This window comes from Panicum virgatum, chromosome 2K (assembly GCF_016808335.1).
Source record: "Panicum virgatum strain AP13 chromosome 2K, P.virgatum_v5, whole genome shotgun sequence".
Taxonomy (NCBI): Eukaryota; Viridiplantae; Streptophyta; class Magnoliopsida; order Poales; family Poaceae; genus Panicum; species Panicum virgatum.
This window is the reverse complement of record NC_053137.1, coordinates 6,232,887-6,251,656: the sequence shown is the minus strand read 5'-3', so window position 1 is coordinate 6,251,656 and position 18,770 is coordinate 6,232,887. Positions and strand designations below refer to the sequence as shown.

Below are 18,770 nucleotides of genomic sequence, written 5' to 3'. Positions count from 1 at the left end.
AGACAATTCGTGAATTTCAGGTGAAATGAACACCACAGATACCTCCTTTTCGATTTCGACTTCCTCCTTCCATGCCTTGCATTGTTGATGCCCAATGACTAGCGTCTTCCCCAGCTACTTTTCCTGCTTCACTTATATGACTTGGAGGTTTTTTTTTTTTTGGGACCAATATGACTTGGAGGATTTTGTAGTGGTCTTATTGTGTCTTAGATTGTTCTGAAGAAGCTATACATGAGATCATTAATTAGAGTTGAACAGGTTTGTTCTTGGAGCAGGATATGCATGGCTCTTTACTCTGAGTCTCCGATGCAAGGAGAAAGATGCTCAGTTGAGAAGTGAATTGATTCATGACGAAGAAGTATTTCTTTTCAAAAAATCATATACTTTTCCAGATTGGCAAACATACTTTGAGATATGTCAAGGAATTTATACCTTTGTACACACCTGCATATGTGATTGTGTATACTAGTCTACCAACCCGTGCTCCCGCACGGGCTAATTAGAGATATCTAATAATTATCTATCACATGCTCTCTTTAACCAATTAAATATTCTAATCCAGTACTGCAAAGATACATATTTATCACTATGTAATTATAATAAATGTGGTAGGTTTAGTTACTATAATTTTTTCACTTTGCATCTCACCTCCATATATATATTTGATATGTGTTTAATTGAACACTTTGTTTGAGTTATGTAAACAATATGAAAATTGATATTTTTATCTCTTCTCTTATGCAAGAATATATGATGACAAACACATTATGGTTAGTATTTTTATATAAATAATAACATAAATAATATATCAATAATGATAGAAATGGTAACTTAAAATTTTATATTGATGCGCTTTAAGATTTTATTATAATAATATAATTTTGATTCAGATTTGGGGTTTATTTTAACTTTTTATTATGTTATCATTAGATAATATATATGAAAATTTTGGGGTTATTTGATATTATTTTATAATGGCATAAGTGGGTAATTTACATGAAGATTAGGGGGTTACTTTAGATTATTTTTATAATGACAGAGGTGGGTAATTTAGATACATATTTATGGGGTTACTTTAGTCTATTTTCATAATGACAAAGATGGGTAATTTATTAGAAAAAGATAACAGATCCAATGACTATTATGATTAGAGTTGCTGAATTGAGGCCGGATGTTTCTAATTTTTGTGAGAATTTGTAGGATTTCTCTAGACTGTCCACCTAGAATCCTAGGTGGCTTCACCTAGAGGTTTCAAAAGGAGTCTCCAATTAGTAATAGTAAGATGCTAGTAGCTACCTGAATCCTTGTACCTCTCCTCCATTCTTTATCATCAGTGATATCACTAATTTAATGCCACATATATAAACCAGCCCACTTTTTAATTAAATAGAGGATCTAATAATCAAATAGCAAATGAGATTGATTGAATAGTCGCTTGATTGGTGCGTGTACATACAACATTAGATTCTTTGTCCCTTTCTACTACCGCCAAAAGTTGGGTGTACTCTTAATATCCCATAATGCCAGTCCTACTCCGTGGCATGTGAAGGAGATCCGTGACAGATTGGTAGCGTATAGATAAAATAAAGATTATAAATATGGAGAGGAGATCATCAGTCGAAACACTGATTGATGATTGTGGCAACGGTAGCTCACGTACAGCATACAGCTACGAACACTCCTTGCAATTATTTGTAGCGTCTTAATGGTCGTCCAAGTCAAGTTAATGATCATGCATGAGAGTACTTTTCGCAATTGTCCAGTCTCTATCTTCGTCGAGAGGTCAAAATGGGCACATAATTCTAATGGTTCCAGTTACTTCATTCTTTCCTAAATCATGAATTCCATGGGTTGCATTCTTCATGAATTCCATGGGTTGCATTTCTTCATGAATTCTAATAGTATTCTTGAGTTCGTTCAAAAAATAGTATTCTTGCAAATATTTTTTTATATTTCTAATGGAGTTTATATGTTTCCTATGGAACTCTTGCATTTTGAACTGACCCTAGGTAATCTAGGAGATTAAAGTTGTAGAGTCACAGATATATCATCAGTAGAAATCTCATGTACACGAAGAAATTTTGTGGTAACGGTAGCTCACGTACTGCATACGGCTACTACCTACTTGCAATTATTTGCAGTGTCTCAGAAAAATACATGAGAATATTGCTGTTACACGGTACCTTTTGCAATGTCTAGACTAGAGAAAAGGTCAGTGAATTCTAATGGTCGCGGTTCATTCTTTCCTAATCCGATTTCGAACTCTAGACCTCGCACTTTTTCCCTTAATTAATTTTTTTCTTTTAAACATTTTTTCAGATTTCCGCGGTAATTTAATACCATCAGTACCTATTTCATATGCTTGAAGGCAGGTTAATTTGTTGGAGGCACTGCTTCATTCAACTTTCTTCTTCTTCTTCTTCCAAATGACACCATTAGCTGATTAGCATATTGTTGTAAGTTGTTAAATTGAACTTTACGGCCATTTCTACGGTGAAAAGACGTTGTATGTGGCCGGCCACTTGAGAGTTTGATGTTGCTTTCGTCGTGACACGAAAGTCCAGCTTACACACTGTAATTTGAGCATGCATTGCTATGTCGTATGCTTGACCTTCGCTGCATCCTCCTGTTTACAACATCCATCCCTATTGAGCATAACATGTAACCTAGTCAAGCAAGCAAGAATGTTCCAGATTAGTAAACAATCTTCTCGCTTTGCGGCAATTATGAATGTGTGTTTAGTCTTTGCCTGCCATTAAGCTTGTTGACACTGATGGACATAGTGGCCAGAACTGATTGAGCTGTTATTTCAATCTATTCATACATAGTAGCATATGCATGAAGGAAATTTTCACGCACAACACAACCCATTTGCACAAGGCAAAGTGTATGCTAGCCACAGTGATCAACCGAATTGTCAGGCACACCTTAATCTGGTTTCCCAAGCATAATTTGTCCATTACAGCCAGTGCAAGTGGTAGCCACACAGGCGGCCTTTTATCAGTTCACTAGGAGTCTTCAACAATCTATGCTAGACAAGGCTAGTTTCAACAAAATTTCATCCGAAATGTTTTATGATTCACAAAATTTTCATCGGAATTTAAGCTTTAAAGAGGTATCATCATAGTTTCGGAGAGATTTATTCAAGGCTGACAGCAGCCAGCAGGCCAGAACCTAGCAGAAACTTCAGAATCAGAGTCCCAAATTCCGAAAACTCTCCTGTTCCATAGTCCATAGACTCCCCTCTCCCCTCTTATTTGGCATTTGGCAGGGTGACAGCTGCGTACCTACATCAGCTGATATCTCCTCTGGAGCGAAATCATACGCCCATGAATAATATGCAACGATATAACGTTGATAGATCAATCACCCAATGTCCTCATCAAACAGTGACCATGCATTCTTGCTGCTAAAGCTAGACATCTAAATCCAATCTCTGGCAAGAAACCAGCATAAATATGTGACGAAATCTTTGGGCAAAAGAAAAATTCACGTGGCCTATCAGTTCTCAATGTTTGCTCTGCTGAATCCACGGTGATCTACAACATTCAAGTGAAATATAATAAATAAATAAATAAATGATCATCTGGGTTCTTTAAAGTTGTCCACACTCTGCATTTGTTTTCAAGTCTATACAAGCATCATCATCCTATCACCAAATGCGACCCAAAGATTGTCATCAATTCTTGAAAGAATGATAGACTCAAGTTCAGAAAATAAAAGAAAAAAAATGCAAACAAATCCATACGGTGCACCTTTGTCGCAGGCTAGAAGCCGGTCCTGCAAACGATCAACGAGTCACATCACAACGCCCATGCTCGCAAATTATTGGCAAACAATCAACAGGATTGTACGCAAACATCCACAGCAACCCATCAACATCAAGATGCATTAGCAGTTATACCTAACGCTATGTGCCAACTGTTATGCCCATGTCTATAATGCAGCAGATTGGCCCCAACTTCCACTTCGAAATAGGCAGAGAAATCACACTTCTGCAAGAGAAGACGACAGATGTTTAGTATCTAATTAGTGCCTCCAAACACTAATGTTATCTAGAAACAATGACATATTAACTATTATATATGATGAGGAGAGCAAGGAAGGCTCATATACACAGACTGGATTAAACCCTAGGAGTTCTAAGGGCTTGACTGGATTTAATTTTTTATCCTTCAATCAGTTCAAGGGTAAGGGCATGAGTGAGAAAACATGCCCATGGGTTCAACTTCTAGGTCTCTTACTTCAGAAATTTCCAGATTACCTCTGCCATCGACCTTGTAAGTTGTACAGCATGGATCTCACTTCGCTGTGGTCTGTGGAGTGTCGACCAGCCAGAATTGATTTTCCAGATCACCCAGGTGATGCGCAAACTCCAGATATTGTTATGAAGCAGCCTGGTATAGATTTACTGATTTAGAGAAGATATATGACAACGGAAAACCAGTGGGTGGCATGAAGCCGTAGCAATGCTTACAACTACTATGCATTGAGTAATTAGTAGTGCATACCTTTGTACAAATGTTGCCAAAGTATTTAATTTCCATGTCCCTCCTTTGCAATGTCAGCCTCGCCAAAAATCAAAGGACGTAGTCCTGATGTTGTCCCGCGTAATTGAAACACTACCATTAGCATCCTGAAAGATGTTGAGAATGAGCCATAGTTCACCTCTCAGTACAAGGCAGAATAGGGACCAGGATCAAGGAAGCAGTTTTCTGTGCCTGCTACCTACTCCCTTCGTTGTTAAATGTATGACATTATGTTATTAATGCCTAAGGCTCTGTGAGTACAGATACCAACGTGGAACAGTAATAAACGGTACATTGCCAGACATGGTTAAACTATTGAGACACTATTACAGGAAAAAAAGTATTAAAATTGCTCAACTACTTCTCTGCATTCTAAAATTTTAATCACTGTAGTCCCTAAAGTAGTTCATGAATTCGGACATTTTTCTACATGCGCTCCTACATTTTTCAAAAGTAATTCTAGCATTAGCAATTGTATGAAAGAATAATTAGCTATCTCCAAGGTTGAAAACTAACCTACAAAAAGGTGATGACAAGAAGAAAGAATACACTAAATATTGTAAGCAAGATGATCAGAACATAAGTGGTTTTCTTTCTTTTTAAGAGAGACAAAAAAAGAGTAAATCGGTGACAAAATGAAGATCCAAATAATGACGAGGCACATACTTGATCCAACGGAATCTGATTTGTTTGAAGAGGCTACAAACACATATAAAATTGGTTTATACAATTTATTAGTTTGTCTTTTCCACCTTATATCAAAAGGTAAAAAAATCAAAAAGTAACACCACAACAATGAGAGGGAAGGGGGAACCTCTAAAATAAATGCAAGGGGGGATAATTTCTCTTTGTTTTTATTAAGTACCACTGTACCAGGATGATCTTGCTACTAAGGGAGAAAAGATCCCTTAATACTGCATACAAGACTGAAGTCTCCCTTTTGGATGTAGATAGACATACATCATCATAAAGATATTGTACATATATTTTCACTTTTGGATGCCACGTGCTGAGAAAGGGTGTTGCAGGTTAGCAATAATGAGGTGACGTGATCAGGCCCATCCATATCCCCAGTATCTAGTAAACAGCATGCTGCATTTGAAACTTTGCCCATCCCACAACCTTGTCCAGGTATGGATTTTCCAAACACATATTAACAATTGTACAGTATTAGAACCTCATTAGTAAAGTAACACAAGAATCCATGTAAATAATTAATGAAGATGTCACATCATCATCGCAGCTAACATAATTTTAATAAAATACTGATCTATCAAGTTGGCCTAAAAGGTAAGTTCTATAGGACAGCGATTCGTCCGGCGATGTTATACGGCGCTGAATGTTGACCTAAAAAAAGGCAACATGTCTAACAATTGAGTGTAGCAGAGATGCGTATGTTGCGTTGGTTCGTTAGGCACACAAGAAGGGATAGAGTTAGGAACGAAGATATTCGGGATAGGGTCGGGGTGGCACCAATTGAGGAGAATTTGATCCAACATCGGTTGAGATGGTTTGGACATGTTCAACGGAGGCCTCCTGAGGCGCCGGATGCGTAGTGGGGTTCTAAAGCGGGTTGATAGTGTAAAGAGAGATAGAGGTCGACCTAAACTGACTTGGGACGAGTCGGTTAAGAGAGACCTCAAGGAGTGGAATATCTCCAAGGATTTAGCTATGGATAGGAGTGCTTGGAGACTATCAATCAATGTGCCGGAACAGTGACTTTTGCTTGTTCTTCTGTTTACCCCTATCTCAACATTCTGTCTTATGTTTTTCTTTTTTTTTCTTTTATGCTTCTCTTATCCTTGTGTCTCGTTTCTTTTGGGTTTCATCTCTAGCCTACCCCAACTTGCTTGGGACAAAAGGCTATGTTGTTGTTGTTGTTGTTGTTGTACTGATCTATCAAGTTTGCCAGTATCACCACACATTAACCCACCATTATATATGTGACCTCACCCATTTGGTAATGTTAATAATATGCTCAGCACATATCAGTAACACCTTCATACGAATGAAAAATATCAATACACACTTTTCTGCGAATACATCAATATAAACTTTCCCACCAAGTATGCAACTTTACTACCCCTATAGTGGCTTCAACGTTTCAAATGTATGAAATACTCATGGAAAGCATAAATACTGATATTGTTAAATTCTTTGTTCGCTACAAGAATGTCCCAAAGTTTCCTAAGGGATATAAAGGAAATGTAAACTTTGCACTAAGAACATGCCCCACACAACATTAGTAATCAAGCAAGCTATCATGGCTGAGGGGACCTGCAAATGATGGTATTTGAAATACTGATGAAATGCATGTTTTCAACATAGTTCTGTGATCACTGAATGTTCAGGAAACCACTGAGTAGCTGAAGTAACTCAAGCCAAGGTAGTGCATACAACATAGACAAACATGTGGCATTATGCAAAATGTCAGCACAAGAAACTTATATGAGTATATATCTAACACAAGTGCTTGAGCCAAAAAAAAAAAGAATATCAACTTGAGAAAAAATTGTAAAGAGTGAGATACAAATAGCTCCCCGAAAGGGATAATAAGCAGCACAGATAATGGGGAATCGGCAATGGACCAAAATTTGCATTGGGATTCATGTATTTTTCTACGGGAAAGCATCTAAACACTTGAGAATACTTTTAATTTAATAACATAGATGTGCATGTACTGTTTAAAATTTGAAATCAGAATGAAGAGAAGTAGATTGTACCGAGTAACTGCATAAATATTTCTTCAATTCATCGTGCTTCTCCATTTCAGTTTTGATTCAAGGTTGAAAAGCTTCAATCCAGATATCACCAAGTCTGCAGTGACCTTCTTCAAGTGCTCGTTCAGCATGTCCTCATAGACGATAAAATTAGCTTCTGACAGGATATTTCTATCTCTCATAATAGTGAATACGTGCCTCGCCTCAGTTGAACTTGCATACTTGCAGAAGCCATATATAATAGCAGAATAGATAATTTCTTCCATTGAACAGCCTACTTCAATAATCTCTTCCACAACATTGATGACTTTCTCTGGGCTTTTTGACCTGCAAGCTTCCAGAATAGTCAAGGTGTATTTGAATTCAGTTGGCCCATTTTCTACATTTCCAAGACAATCTTTAACAAGAGAAATAGCTGCATTGATTTCCCCAATCTTGCAAAGCCCTTTCACAAGAGCACAATAGGCTGGCATACTTGGTGTCCAATTATCCTTCATCATGTAGTTGTAGCATGAGCAGGCCTCTTCGACATTTCCTTCATCCACAAAACATGGGATCATATGACTATATGTAAATGAATCTGGCTTGAAGTGAGCAGAACTTTGCATTTCTTCAAACAACAGAAGTGCTTTCTTCCTTTCCTTGATCTTCAGCAGATTTTCGATAACAATGTTATAAATGCCCGCACTGCAATACTGTTTTTGTCTCAAGGCATCAAACACTTCCACAGCCTTTAATTCCCTACCATCCTTGCGTGCAAAGAGCTTCATAAAATCCACTAAAAATTCAACAACAGGCAACTCCAGCTCTGCCAGTTTGTTGACCAATGCAAAAAACATAACCAGTTCACCCTTTTCAGCGTAACAAGCTAGCAATGGTGAAACCGTATCAGAACTTGGCATGAGCTCCTCCTGAAGAACAATCTGAAACATCTTATGAGCCTTATCCTCCCTACCTATGCCACACAGACCACTAATAAGCGAGTTATAGATCTCCAGATCAGCCCGATAGCCAGCATCAATCATCTCCTTCAACACCCTACACCCATCCCCAACCCTCCCAGTGGAAACATACCCATCAATAAGCGACCCGTACACCATCCTGTCCACAAGTAAACACTTGCTCCTCATCTCCTTGAACAATTCCGCTGCCTCCTCCACCATCCCAGCCTTGCACAGCCCCCCAACCATCGTTGCGTATGCCATCGCATCTGGCTCCACCCCATCCTTCTCCATTTCCTTCCACACCTTGATGCAACCATCCATATACCCCCTCCGCACCATTGCCTTCACCAGTGCGGTGTACACAAAGATGTCAGGTCGGCACACCTCGCTCCGCATCCTCCCAATCATCCACAGAAGCCTCTCCGTCATCCCAGCACGCGCCAGCGCGCGCACCATGATCGCGAACGTCACTGGCATAGGCTTCGTTTCTGTCTCAGACATTTCATCGAACAGCTTGAGCGCGTCCTCGACATGCCCCGCGGCAGCCAACGCACCAAGGACGCGGTTGCACGCGTGGACCTCGGGCTTGACGTCGAACTCGTGGCGGAAGCGGCGGAGGGCGTGGAGAGCGCGGAGCGGGCGGCGCGCAGCGGTGTGGAGCCGCACGAGGAGCGTGAGCTGCGGGTGGGAGACGGGTCTGCCGTGGGCGCACATGAGGTCCGGGAGCTGGTCGGCTGCCCCGGGGAGGCCCGCCGCGGAGAGCAGCGAGGCGAGGGCGTGGAATGCCGGGAAGCAGTGGCGGAAGCCCTTCTGGCGGCCGGCCCAGAGGAAGAACGGGAGGGCCAGCGGCGGCGGCGGGGGCGGGCGCGCGGTGAGGACCTCGGTGACGAGCGATGGCGGCACGCGGCGGAGCTTGGTGAGGTCGGCGACGACGGGCGGGCCCCAGCGCAGGTGGCGCCGGAGCGCGTCGAGGAGGAAGCGCGCGAGCGGGGAGAGGCGGCGCGCGGAGGCGGAGGCGGAAGGCGACGGCGGGGAGGGAGCGGATGAAGACGAAGAGGGCGAGTCCGGGTCCCAGTCGGGGAGGCGGAAGGCGGTGGCGGTGGTGGAGGGGGAGCCGGGGGCGCGGGGCCTCGGGGACGGGGAGCGGAGGTCGGTGAAGAGGCCGCCGCGGACGGTGGGGCGGTGCGGCGAGGCGCGACGATGGCCGTGGTAGATGGTGTGTCTGCGGCGGCGGGCGGCGGGAGGGGACGGGGAGGCCATGGCTCGCCGGCGGGAGGTGCGAGGAGCGCCGCTGATCCGCCGCGGAAGCGAACAGTGTTGAAGATAACAACTCTTAATGGGCTGGGCTTCGTTAGGGCCCAAACCTTGTCGAAAATCTCTCATTCCGCCACGGACGGGATCGCGCTCAAACACATGGGCTGGGCCCACGTTAGGCCCACTCACTAGTGGGTAGTTCTTTTTTTTGTTAACACAAGTGGACAGTGTTTTTCTTTTTGATAAGAACACTGTTGTTTTCGTCCCTCTTTGTTCTGGATATTTCATAAAAAGTAATATGATTTTTTCAAAATACAGCGAATAACATATCCAAGGATGAAAGTGGTACGAGAAGTTCCCGTACTGGCCGACACCATTTTTTCGTATTATGATACCGTTTCCGACCGTTCCCATTTTTTGAGAAAATATAAAAATTGGCGTTTACATTTAATTTTATTGTCGTTTTTCACCGTATTTGATTTTATTAATTTCATAAATATGGGAAAATTATGATCCGACCGCTTTCATTTTTTGTTTTGTAATACTGATTCTAACGTTTTCATCCCGTATATGCATGCACTTGTAACAGACTTAAGGGCATGTTTCTTTAAGCTGCATTTTGTAGCTTTTCTGAAAAGTTGCTACTAGCTTTTTGCTTCTTAAAAACTAAAAAACTTTTACATGATGCTTTTAATTTTCATGACTCAAACAACTAAAAACTCTAAAAACTGAGTTTTTCAGCTTTACATATAAACTCAACTTTTCTGAGCTTTTAGCTTTCCGAATGTTGCACGAGAAATTTGCGGTTTGTTTGAGCTTCATGTTGAAAAGCTGTCCCGAAGAAAAATAAACAGGGTCTAAAAATCTATTCGTTTGATCTTCTTGGCATCTTTTCATTTCAGTATGGAAAGGCAGAAGCCTAAACAAATAGCAAATTTACAGTTTCTGGAAATTCAAAAGCTCAAAACAATTAAGTTTATATGGAAAGTTGAAAAGCTTAGTTTTTACATTCCTTTGTAGCTTTAAGTCCAAGAAGTTAAAAGCATCGTCTAAAAGCTATTATTAGTTTTCAAAAGAAAAAACTGGCAACAGGTTTTCAGAAAAGTTTCAGAAGCTGCAGTTCAAATAAACAGATCCTAAGTCATATAAAAGCTATTATTAGTTTATATGGAATGCTAAAAAGTTTAGTTTTCTAAGTTTTTTTTTAGCTTTTTAAGTCAAAGAAGTTAAAGTGTCATCTAGAAGCTATTATTGGTTTTTCAGAAGCAAAAACGCAGCAATAGCTTTTCAGAAAAGCTCTAAAAACTTCGGCTCATACAAACGGGCCCTAAGTTGCATCTTGAGATTGACAATATGTTACTCGCAAAAAAAAAAGAGATTGACAATATGTTTCAAATTAAGCCCTTAACAATGTTGTTTTTTTATTTACATAGTTTAAAGTTAATAATGGGTTCTTTCTGTTCAACTTCCGAGTCAAAATTTCCTATCCAATGGGACTATGCACTCACACGTTGCATCCAACATCTTGCGGAATCGAAGCCAACTTTTATTTGCCCTTGAATGATGGCAGCCATATATAATGGTTTCAGAAACACCATCGACTCAAAAGCAGAAAACTCAAACAGGTGGCTTCAAAAACATCGAATCAAAACTCAAGAAAATTGAACCAGTTTATATGGCTGGTGACATAAACGAAACGATTAAAACAGGTCTAGAGAACTTAACAACACCTTCCAGCAAACACACGAACAGTTCAGAAGCAGGGTAACTGCATCGTCATCGTACTGTCGAAAGCTGGTCTTTATTCCAGAGAAGGAACTCAGTCTTCCTCTCTCACTTATTACCTTCTTGGCTACTTCTACGAAGCACACCGCATCGATCGCCTCCCTTCAAGAACTACTCGCGGGCACTGTTCTTGTTCTTGTTCTTGTTCCTGTTCTTGTGCTGCGGGGGCATGAAATCTTCCATCTCGAATGTCCAGACATCAAACGGAATGTCGATGCCATTCAGGTCAATGACATCTTCCTCGCCGCCGCCGCCAGTTGAGCTTGAGCCACCAAGCTGGGCGTCTAGGTGGACGTCGTCGAACTCGAAAATGGGGCCGTGCAGGTCCCCAAGAAGAGCATCAAGGATGTCGTCCTCATGCTGATCAGAAGCAAGCATCGCCTCGGCGCGGCCACCTTCTTCGTCCCCGCCGTTAAACGAGGTCCCTGCAGCAGCATCGGCGGCGGCGCCACCAGTTGAGCCACCCAGCTGGTGGGCATCGAGGTCCATGTCGTCGAACTCGAAAATGGGACCGTGCAGGTCACCAAGAGGAGCATCCATGGGGAACGAGCTGTCGTCCTCATTCTGATCAGAAGCAAACATTGCCTCCACGAGACCACCTTCTTCACCCCCGCCGTTACGCGAGCTCCCTGCAGCATCACGGGCGGCGGTGGCGGCGGCGGCGCCACCAGTTGAGCCACCGAGCTGGGCGCCGTCGAACTCGAACATGGGACCGTGCAAGTCGCCAAGAAGAGCATCAAGAGGGAACCAGGTGTTGTCCTCGCACTGATCAGCAGAAGCGTCGCCGAGATCCTGATCAGGCGCCATGAACGATGCAGCGCTGCTGCTGCTACCATTCGGCGCCGCGCCAAGATCCTGAGGCGCCATTGATGATGCGGCAATTGTGCTGCCAAATTCACCTCCTGCGATTAGCCCATTCAGATCCGAAACCATGGCGAGAATCTGAGCATCAGGCGCGGCGAGTGACAATGACGATCCGCCGCTGTAGTGATCGTCGAGGTCGTTGCTGAGCAGTTCAGCCAGCATCGCCATCGTGTCTGACTCATCGCCGTCGTGCTGCTGGGACGGCGCTCCTGCCTCTGTAGCGGCTGCAGCTGAAGGTCCAGCAGCCATGCCACCGGTGAAAGGACCGTCGCCTGCCGCCGCTGGTGCAACCATATCTTGCTGCATCACAGGCGGCGGCGGCGGGCCCTGCTGGTGCTGCTGGCGCGCCGCCGGTGGAAATGCTGGTGATGCAGACGCGTACACCGGAAGCGGCGGTGCTGGTGGGGCAGGCGTTGTTGGTGCCGAGTACACCGGAGGCGGCGGCGGTGCCGGGGCGGCCGCGGCGGCGCTGCTCGGGCCTGCGAAGTCCGACAAGAAGTGGGGGTTGTAGGGTGCCATGTTGAGGGTCCGGAGGACGGACTCGACGAACAGAGACGACGGCCGCGGGTGCCACTGCCGGGGCTGCCGCCCATTCACCATTCCATTGTCAGGCTGCGGGAGCTGCTTGAACGCTTCACCGCTGTTCTTCTGGGCTTTCTTGCCTCGGCCACGTTTGTGCTGTGCAGGCTGCATAAGAAGTGTAATTGAGTGAATGTTTTTTTAAAAGAATTTTCTGACAATAGATTACTGAAGAACTTCTGAAAACGAGATAATGTATAGTACAATAACAAGTAACTACATCTGCCTTTTATGGTTACTCCATGCATGAAAGTTTAAGATCAAGCATGAACTATCTTGATAAAAAAAAACTTTTCAAGTATATCCTAACCACAACTTTGACCGGTCAATTCCAGCCAGTCAGGACAGTACAACATCCTCCAAAGATGACACAAAAGATTAGTTACTCCCCTGTCTCTAAATATCTGTCATTTTCATTTCCCGAGAAACAACTTTTACAAAAATATATTAAAAAATATTAATATTTATGATAAATTATTAGTATTATTGGAAAGATCTTTGAATCTAGTATTTTAGTAAATTTATTTGGAGATACAAATATTGCACAAGTCAAACTTGTGGCACACATACCAATGATGGCAATTATTTATAGAGATAGAGGGAGTACTAGAGAGACCAATGGCACACTACATTAACTGCAATAAGACAAATTGGAGATAGCCTTGCATCATAGTCTACATAAGAGTGTGCCAAAAAGATTCATATAAATTATAATATTATATTATAGCTTATTATACAAGGAAAAATCAATAGATGCACCGTTATAACTCCTTTTTATAAAAAGAAGGAGCAAGGCAAAAGAGACCCTGACTATATTAAAAAGAAACGGTAACTCTAGATATTGTGCATTATTATAGCATCTCCATAGATGGCCAAAATGGGTTTTCATAGGTCGACACAAGTTTCCTAGATGAACTAATAAGTAGACTTGACCCCGGGGCTCTTGACCCTGATGAGAAACCTGATTCTACCCACCTGAAAATAGCCCGATTCGACCCGACTCGACCCAGCCCGACCAGAGATTACCATGCATATATATATATATATATATATATATATATATATATATATATATATATATAATTCGGTAGCAGTAATAAGAACAAGTTACTGCTGCTACATTCCAGAAACAAATTTTGCAGTAACTGTCACAACACCATACTCATTCCAAAGTGTGCCACTACCCCACTACTGTAGAAAAAAGGCAAACGGTAGAGAATCAGGATGATGAAATTGAATTGGCACCTTTTGCTGGTTATTAGCCACGTTGTCCAGCTTCTCCTTTCCCTTGTCTGGGTGGCCTCCTGCTCGATGGACAAATGGAAGAACAAATCAGTTAAAAGTAACAAAAACATTGTAACTACTGCATCATCACAAGCTATAACAATCTTGTGATCAGGAGTAGAGATGGATCTAACCTGCTACGGCGACGGCGGTGCCGCCGGCGGGTACGCTGCTGCCAGCGCCGCCCTTCCTCTTCCGGGCCGCTCTTGCCCTCACGACCTTGTAGTGGACGCGGCCCTCGTCCTCCCCCTCGACGCCCAGGCCGCCGGCCGCCTCGAAGCCGGCGGCGCCGCCGCGCTTGCCGCCGCCGCTTGCCTTGGTCTCCAGATGGCACTTGCGCCACGCGATGACGGCCCACAGCCGGGCGCGCACCTCGTCGGCGTCCAGCGGCTTCTGGATGACGTAGGCCCCCTCCTCCAGCGTGCGCAGCAGCTCCTCGGCCTCGTCGCCGGCGGCCTGGTGGTCCGGCGGGAGGACTGCCGCCGCCGAAGCATCAACGACAACAAATTTTTTTTTCAAGGTTTCAACGACAACAATCAATATATATACGTGTATATATCCTGCTCGATCGATCGAGATCTCATGAATATGTAGCTGTATGCTTGTTGTTACGCACAGTAGATGACGGGGAGAAGCAGGTCGGCCTCGACGATGGCGCGGAAGTCGAAGCCGCAGGCGGCGGCCTTGGCGGCGTGGGCGAGGACGACGTCGAAGCCTTTGAGCTTGCCGGTGGTGAGGGACTTGAGGGCATACGCGACGGTGCTGCAGGTCACCACTGCGAGCGCGAGACGAAGAGCACCCACACAAGTCAGTGAGACGCATGCCACGATGCTGTCCGAGAGTACCCACAAGTTAGGGCAAAATAGTTTTTCGTTAGAAAACAACCGCAAGATATTGACAAAATTAGTCCAAAGTCCAAACAAGATCTAACTTTCCAGAAACAAAAACTTAACTACTACATGCCACAACTCAAAACTTTCCAAACATATATACTTGCAAAAAGTTAAACAACACATGTTTGCACAGATGATTCGTACAGAAAAAGAAACACTGCCATGTCGAGCTCGCGGCAGAGTGCACGTAGTACCTTCGAAGTTCAGACCGGCGAGCGTCGCGGTAGCCGATTTCAGGAACTTGGTGTCGTCGTCGACGATCAAGGCCCGGATCCCGTTGGGGAACATGGCGGCCATGTCGCCGTCCATGGCGATGGCGGCCCACGGATGTCTCTGACCAAGACGACGAGTGATGGGTGACTGATGAGATGAAGGGGACGTACTGAGAGCGAGGCTGTATTTATAGGCCAGGAATCCTGCAATGCACGGGCGGCGCTTGGCGTTTAATTTGGCTGGAGACGACGGCTAGGCTTCAGGGGCTGCAGGTCTGCAACACACACAGTCTCTCTCAGTGACTGCAACCAATCTATCTCTAGTGTTATCTCTCTGGTTAACTGAAAACATCTGCCACCTACCTGTTTTGGCCGGTCTCGGATCCCGTGCAGGCCATAGAGTGTTCAGTGACCGGTTCTTCCTTACTTGACCTATTCTTTCTTCCTAGTAGTGCCGCAGGCGGCACGGCCATTGTATTAATAACTTGCGTATCCATGGAGCGGCGGCGCAGTGTGGTGAGGTACAAAGGGTGCGGCGGCATCAAGGGGCAAATCCAAAACAATATATAAACGGGCTCGGTAGTGATAAATGAGTTATTATCACGGCTAAAAATTGTGTATTTTTGTACACCAGCAAAGTTCTCCTAGCATGGGGCCAACGGCCTCGCCCTCGCCTTGGCGGCGTTCCTCTTGATTGGCAGTTTTTGACGGCCTATGACGGTAATTTTTTTGAATTCACCATAACTATTTCACCCGTATTGTAGTAATAGGGATACAAGATGTGAAGGGTCCTACTAGGGGTATATAGAGGCAGCAGAGACAAAGCATTTCTAAATTAAATTTGTAAACAGAAGAGAACGTATTAACTACTTATCTTCCAATCATAGATATAAATACACTTAGTTTTGTCCTAAATCAATCTTTTCTAACTTTGTTGATCAATATCTAAAATTTTATTAATTGATATTATTAGATTCATTGTGAAAGCTATGATACTTTTCATAAAATATAACAATTTTCATTAAATACACATATATGTAGTCAAAGGTAAAGAAAAATAACATAGGACAAACATAGATGAAGTTATATTTATGATCAGAGCAAGTAAGTACACTCCTACATCACTTGAAACCATTGGTTGCTTCATTTCCAAAAAGAGATTTAAAACATAGTTACCTTATTCTCACTCCATTTTGTCAACTCCTTTTTTTTATAGATTTGCATTGCTCTCAGATTTAGACCCCAAAAACCAGATATTCAAACACTCTTTTTCCTAGGTTTGAATATTGGGCCCTTTTTGTTTAAGATCCCCTTTTCTCCATCTCATTTCTACTTCTACTGCTTATTTGGACGATAAGTTACAGCCTTAAATCAAAAGCATGTTCGGATAATGGACACATTAAATCCTGCTTATTTTAAGTTCATACATTTGTGGATGGAGTTTAGTGTTACCTCTCTGGTTGACTGAAAACATATGCCACCTACCTGTTTTGGCTGGTCTCGGATCCCGTGCAGCCCAGAGAGTGTCCAGTGATCAATTCTTCCTAACTTGACCTATTCTTTCTTCCTAGTAGTGCCGCAGGCGGCGCGGCCATTGTATTAATGACTTGCGCATCCATAGAGCGGCGGCACAGTGTGGTGAGATACAAAGGGCACGGCGGCGTCAAGGGGCGAATCCAAAAAAATATATAAACGGGCTTGGTAGTGATAAATGCGCTATTATCACAGCTAAAAAATATCTTTTTTTGTACACTAGCAAAGTTCTCCTAGCATGGGGCCTGCGGCCTAGCCCTCGCCTTGGCGGCATTCCTCTTGATTAGCAGTTTTGGTGGCCTATGACGGTAATTTTTTTTTTGAATTCACCATAACTATTTCACCCATATGGTAGTAATAGGGATACAAGATGTGAAGGGTCCTACCAGGGGTATATAGAGGTAGCAGAGACAAAGCATTTCCAAATCAAATTTGTAAACAGAAGAGAAAGTATTAACTACTAGATATAAATACACTTAGCTTTGTCCTAAATCAATCTTTTCTAACTTTCGTCATCAGTATCTAAAATTTTATTAATTGATATTATAAGATTCATAGTGAAAGCTATGATACTTTTCATAAAATATAACAATTTTCATTAAATACACATATATGTAGTCAAAGGTAAAGAAAAATAACATAGGGCAAACATAGATGAAGTTATATTTATGATCAGAGCAAGTAATAAGTACACTCCTACATCACTTGAAACCATTGGTTGCTTCATTTCCAAAAAGAGATTTAAAACATAGTTACCTTATTCTCACTCCATTTTCTCGACTCCTTTTTTTATATAGATTTGCTCTCAGTTTTAGACCCAAAAAACTAGATATTCAAACACTCTTTTTCCTAGGTTTGAATATTGGATCCTTTTTGTTTAAGATCCCCTTTTCTCCATCTCATTTCTGCTTCTACTGCTTATTTGGACGATAAGTTACGGCCTTAAATCAAAAGCATGTTTGAATAATTGACCAATGCTTTTAGATTCTTTTATCTGAATATGTAAATAAACTAAGTGGTTGTTAGGATCTGTACAATATGAGCTCACTTTAGTAAATCTTGTTTTAATCCTGTTTCAAGAAAACCAGTTAAAGGATAGTTAGTTTGCGTGAGTTTGTATTGGGTTAGCCGTGACAGACGTTTGATTCAAACGGTTTGAGTAAAACAAATACTATTTTGTTGGCCAATGTAACTATTATTGGTCACAGAGTTCACTCTATCCCTTCTCTATTTTGATCCCTCTCTCACTTTGCCCCCTCATGTACTCATCACTGCTGGTGCGGCTATCCGGTACGGTAATCGTCAACTTCCAAACTAAATCTAGCAAACAGCAGGCAGCCCTGACGATCGCGCTCCAACTCTGGTAGGGCACGGTCTACCTTACCTCGAGTCCTGAAGCCGGAGAGAGAGTATCCCTTGTGGTTCCAACGACGGTGAGGGTAGGGAAGCCAGAAGGATTCAAATCAAGGCTTCCTCTGCGGGGCGCCATAGCAGAGCTTACCACCAAGCTTATCTTCCATTGCGGCTTCTCTTATCCTTGTAAACCTTCCTTCCTATGTGCAGGTCAGTTTTCTTGGTGTTTTTTCTTTGCTCCCCCCCTCCTTTTCGTTGCAGCTGATGATGATCTTACGATCCTCTTGTGCTGTAACTTTTGGATGACCTTGGGTTGCGGCTCAGCCATGCTGTAACTATACAAGTGCTGACTTCTCTTTTCTTTGTATCTGAATAAGTTTTTTGTTCAATCTCAAATTTTTATCATCGTTAATCTAAAAAAATCTACATTGTTTGATGAATTTTCCATGCAACGCTTTAGGTGCTAGCTTATTTTTGAAATACCTAGCTAGGTGCTAACTTATTTGGTAGCACCGGATCACTGTAGGGGCGGTAACACGCCTAATATTTTCCTCCATAAACCAGTTCTGATAAAAACGTCAAAGGCCTGTTTTTACTAATACGCATTTGGTTTTGTGTTAACCAGGATGCACAATTTTCGTAAAACTGGAGATCCAAACATGCCCTAGGTAACACAGGATTGGGAGTTTGGGACTCGCCAGCCAATAGGTCCTTCCATTATTCTCGGTAACTCTTGTCAGTACCTGATCTAGTAAGTACGTTCTATCTGATCAGCAGAAATGGTGATCATGAAGCACAAAAATAAGGAACCCTTCTCGTC

General features: G+C 42.8%; 1 protein-coding gene and 1 long non-coding RNA gene across 3 annotated transcripts; one reads left to right on the top strand and one right to left on the bottom strand.

Moving 5' to 3' along the window:
- The first annotated feature begins 1,161 nt into the window (after positions 1-1,161).
- LOC120663693 lies at positions 1,162-2,618 on the top strand. Its single transcript, XR_005670580.1, has 2 exons — positions 1,162-2,211; positions 2,320-2,618. It is a non-coding gene; the product is annotated as an uncharacterized LOC120663693 (long non-coding RNA).
- An 881-nt stretch (positions 2,619-3,499) lies between these two features.
- LOC120663681 (pentatricopeptide repeat-containing protein At4g20740-like) lies at positions 3,500-9,503 on the bottom strand. Of its 2 annotated transcripts, XR_005670576.1 has the most exons (5): positions 7,253-9,502; positions 4,512-4,636; positions 4,265-4,397; positions 3,905-3,995; positions 3,500-3,780 (listed from the first exon to the last, which is right to left on the bottom strand). XR_005670576.1 is itself a non-coding variant. In XM_039942579.1 (2 exons), exon 1 carries the CDS (start codon positions 9,451-9,453, stop codon positions 7,276-7,278), a length of 2,178 nt encoding a protein of 725 aa, XP_039798513.1. In that variant the 5' UTR covers positions 9,454-9,503; the 3' UTR covers positions 4,643-5,679; positions 7,253-7,275. The 2 variants fall into 2 exon arrangements, 1 of the variants encoding a protein (XP_039798513.1); XM_039942579.1 differs by lacking the exons at positions 3,500-3,780; positions 3,905-3,995; positions 4,265-4,397; positions 4,512-4,636 and adding an exon at positions 4,643-5,679 and having other exon boundaries at positions 7,253-9,503.
- Between the last annotated feature and the right edge of the window lie 9,267 nt (positions 9,504-18,770).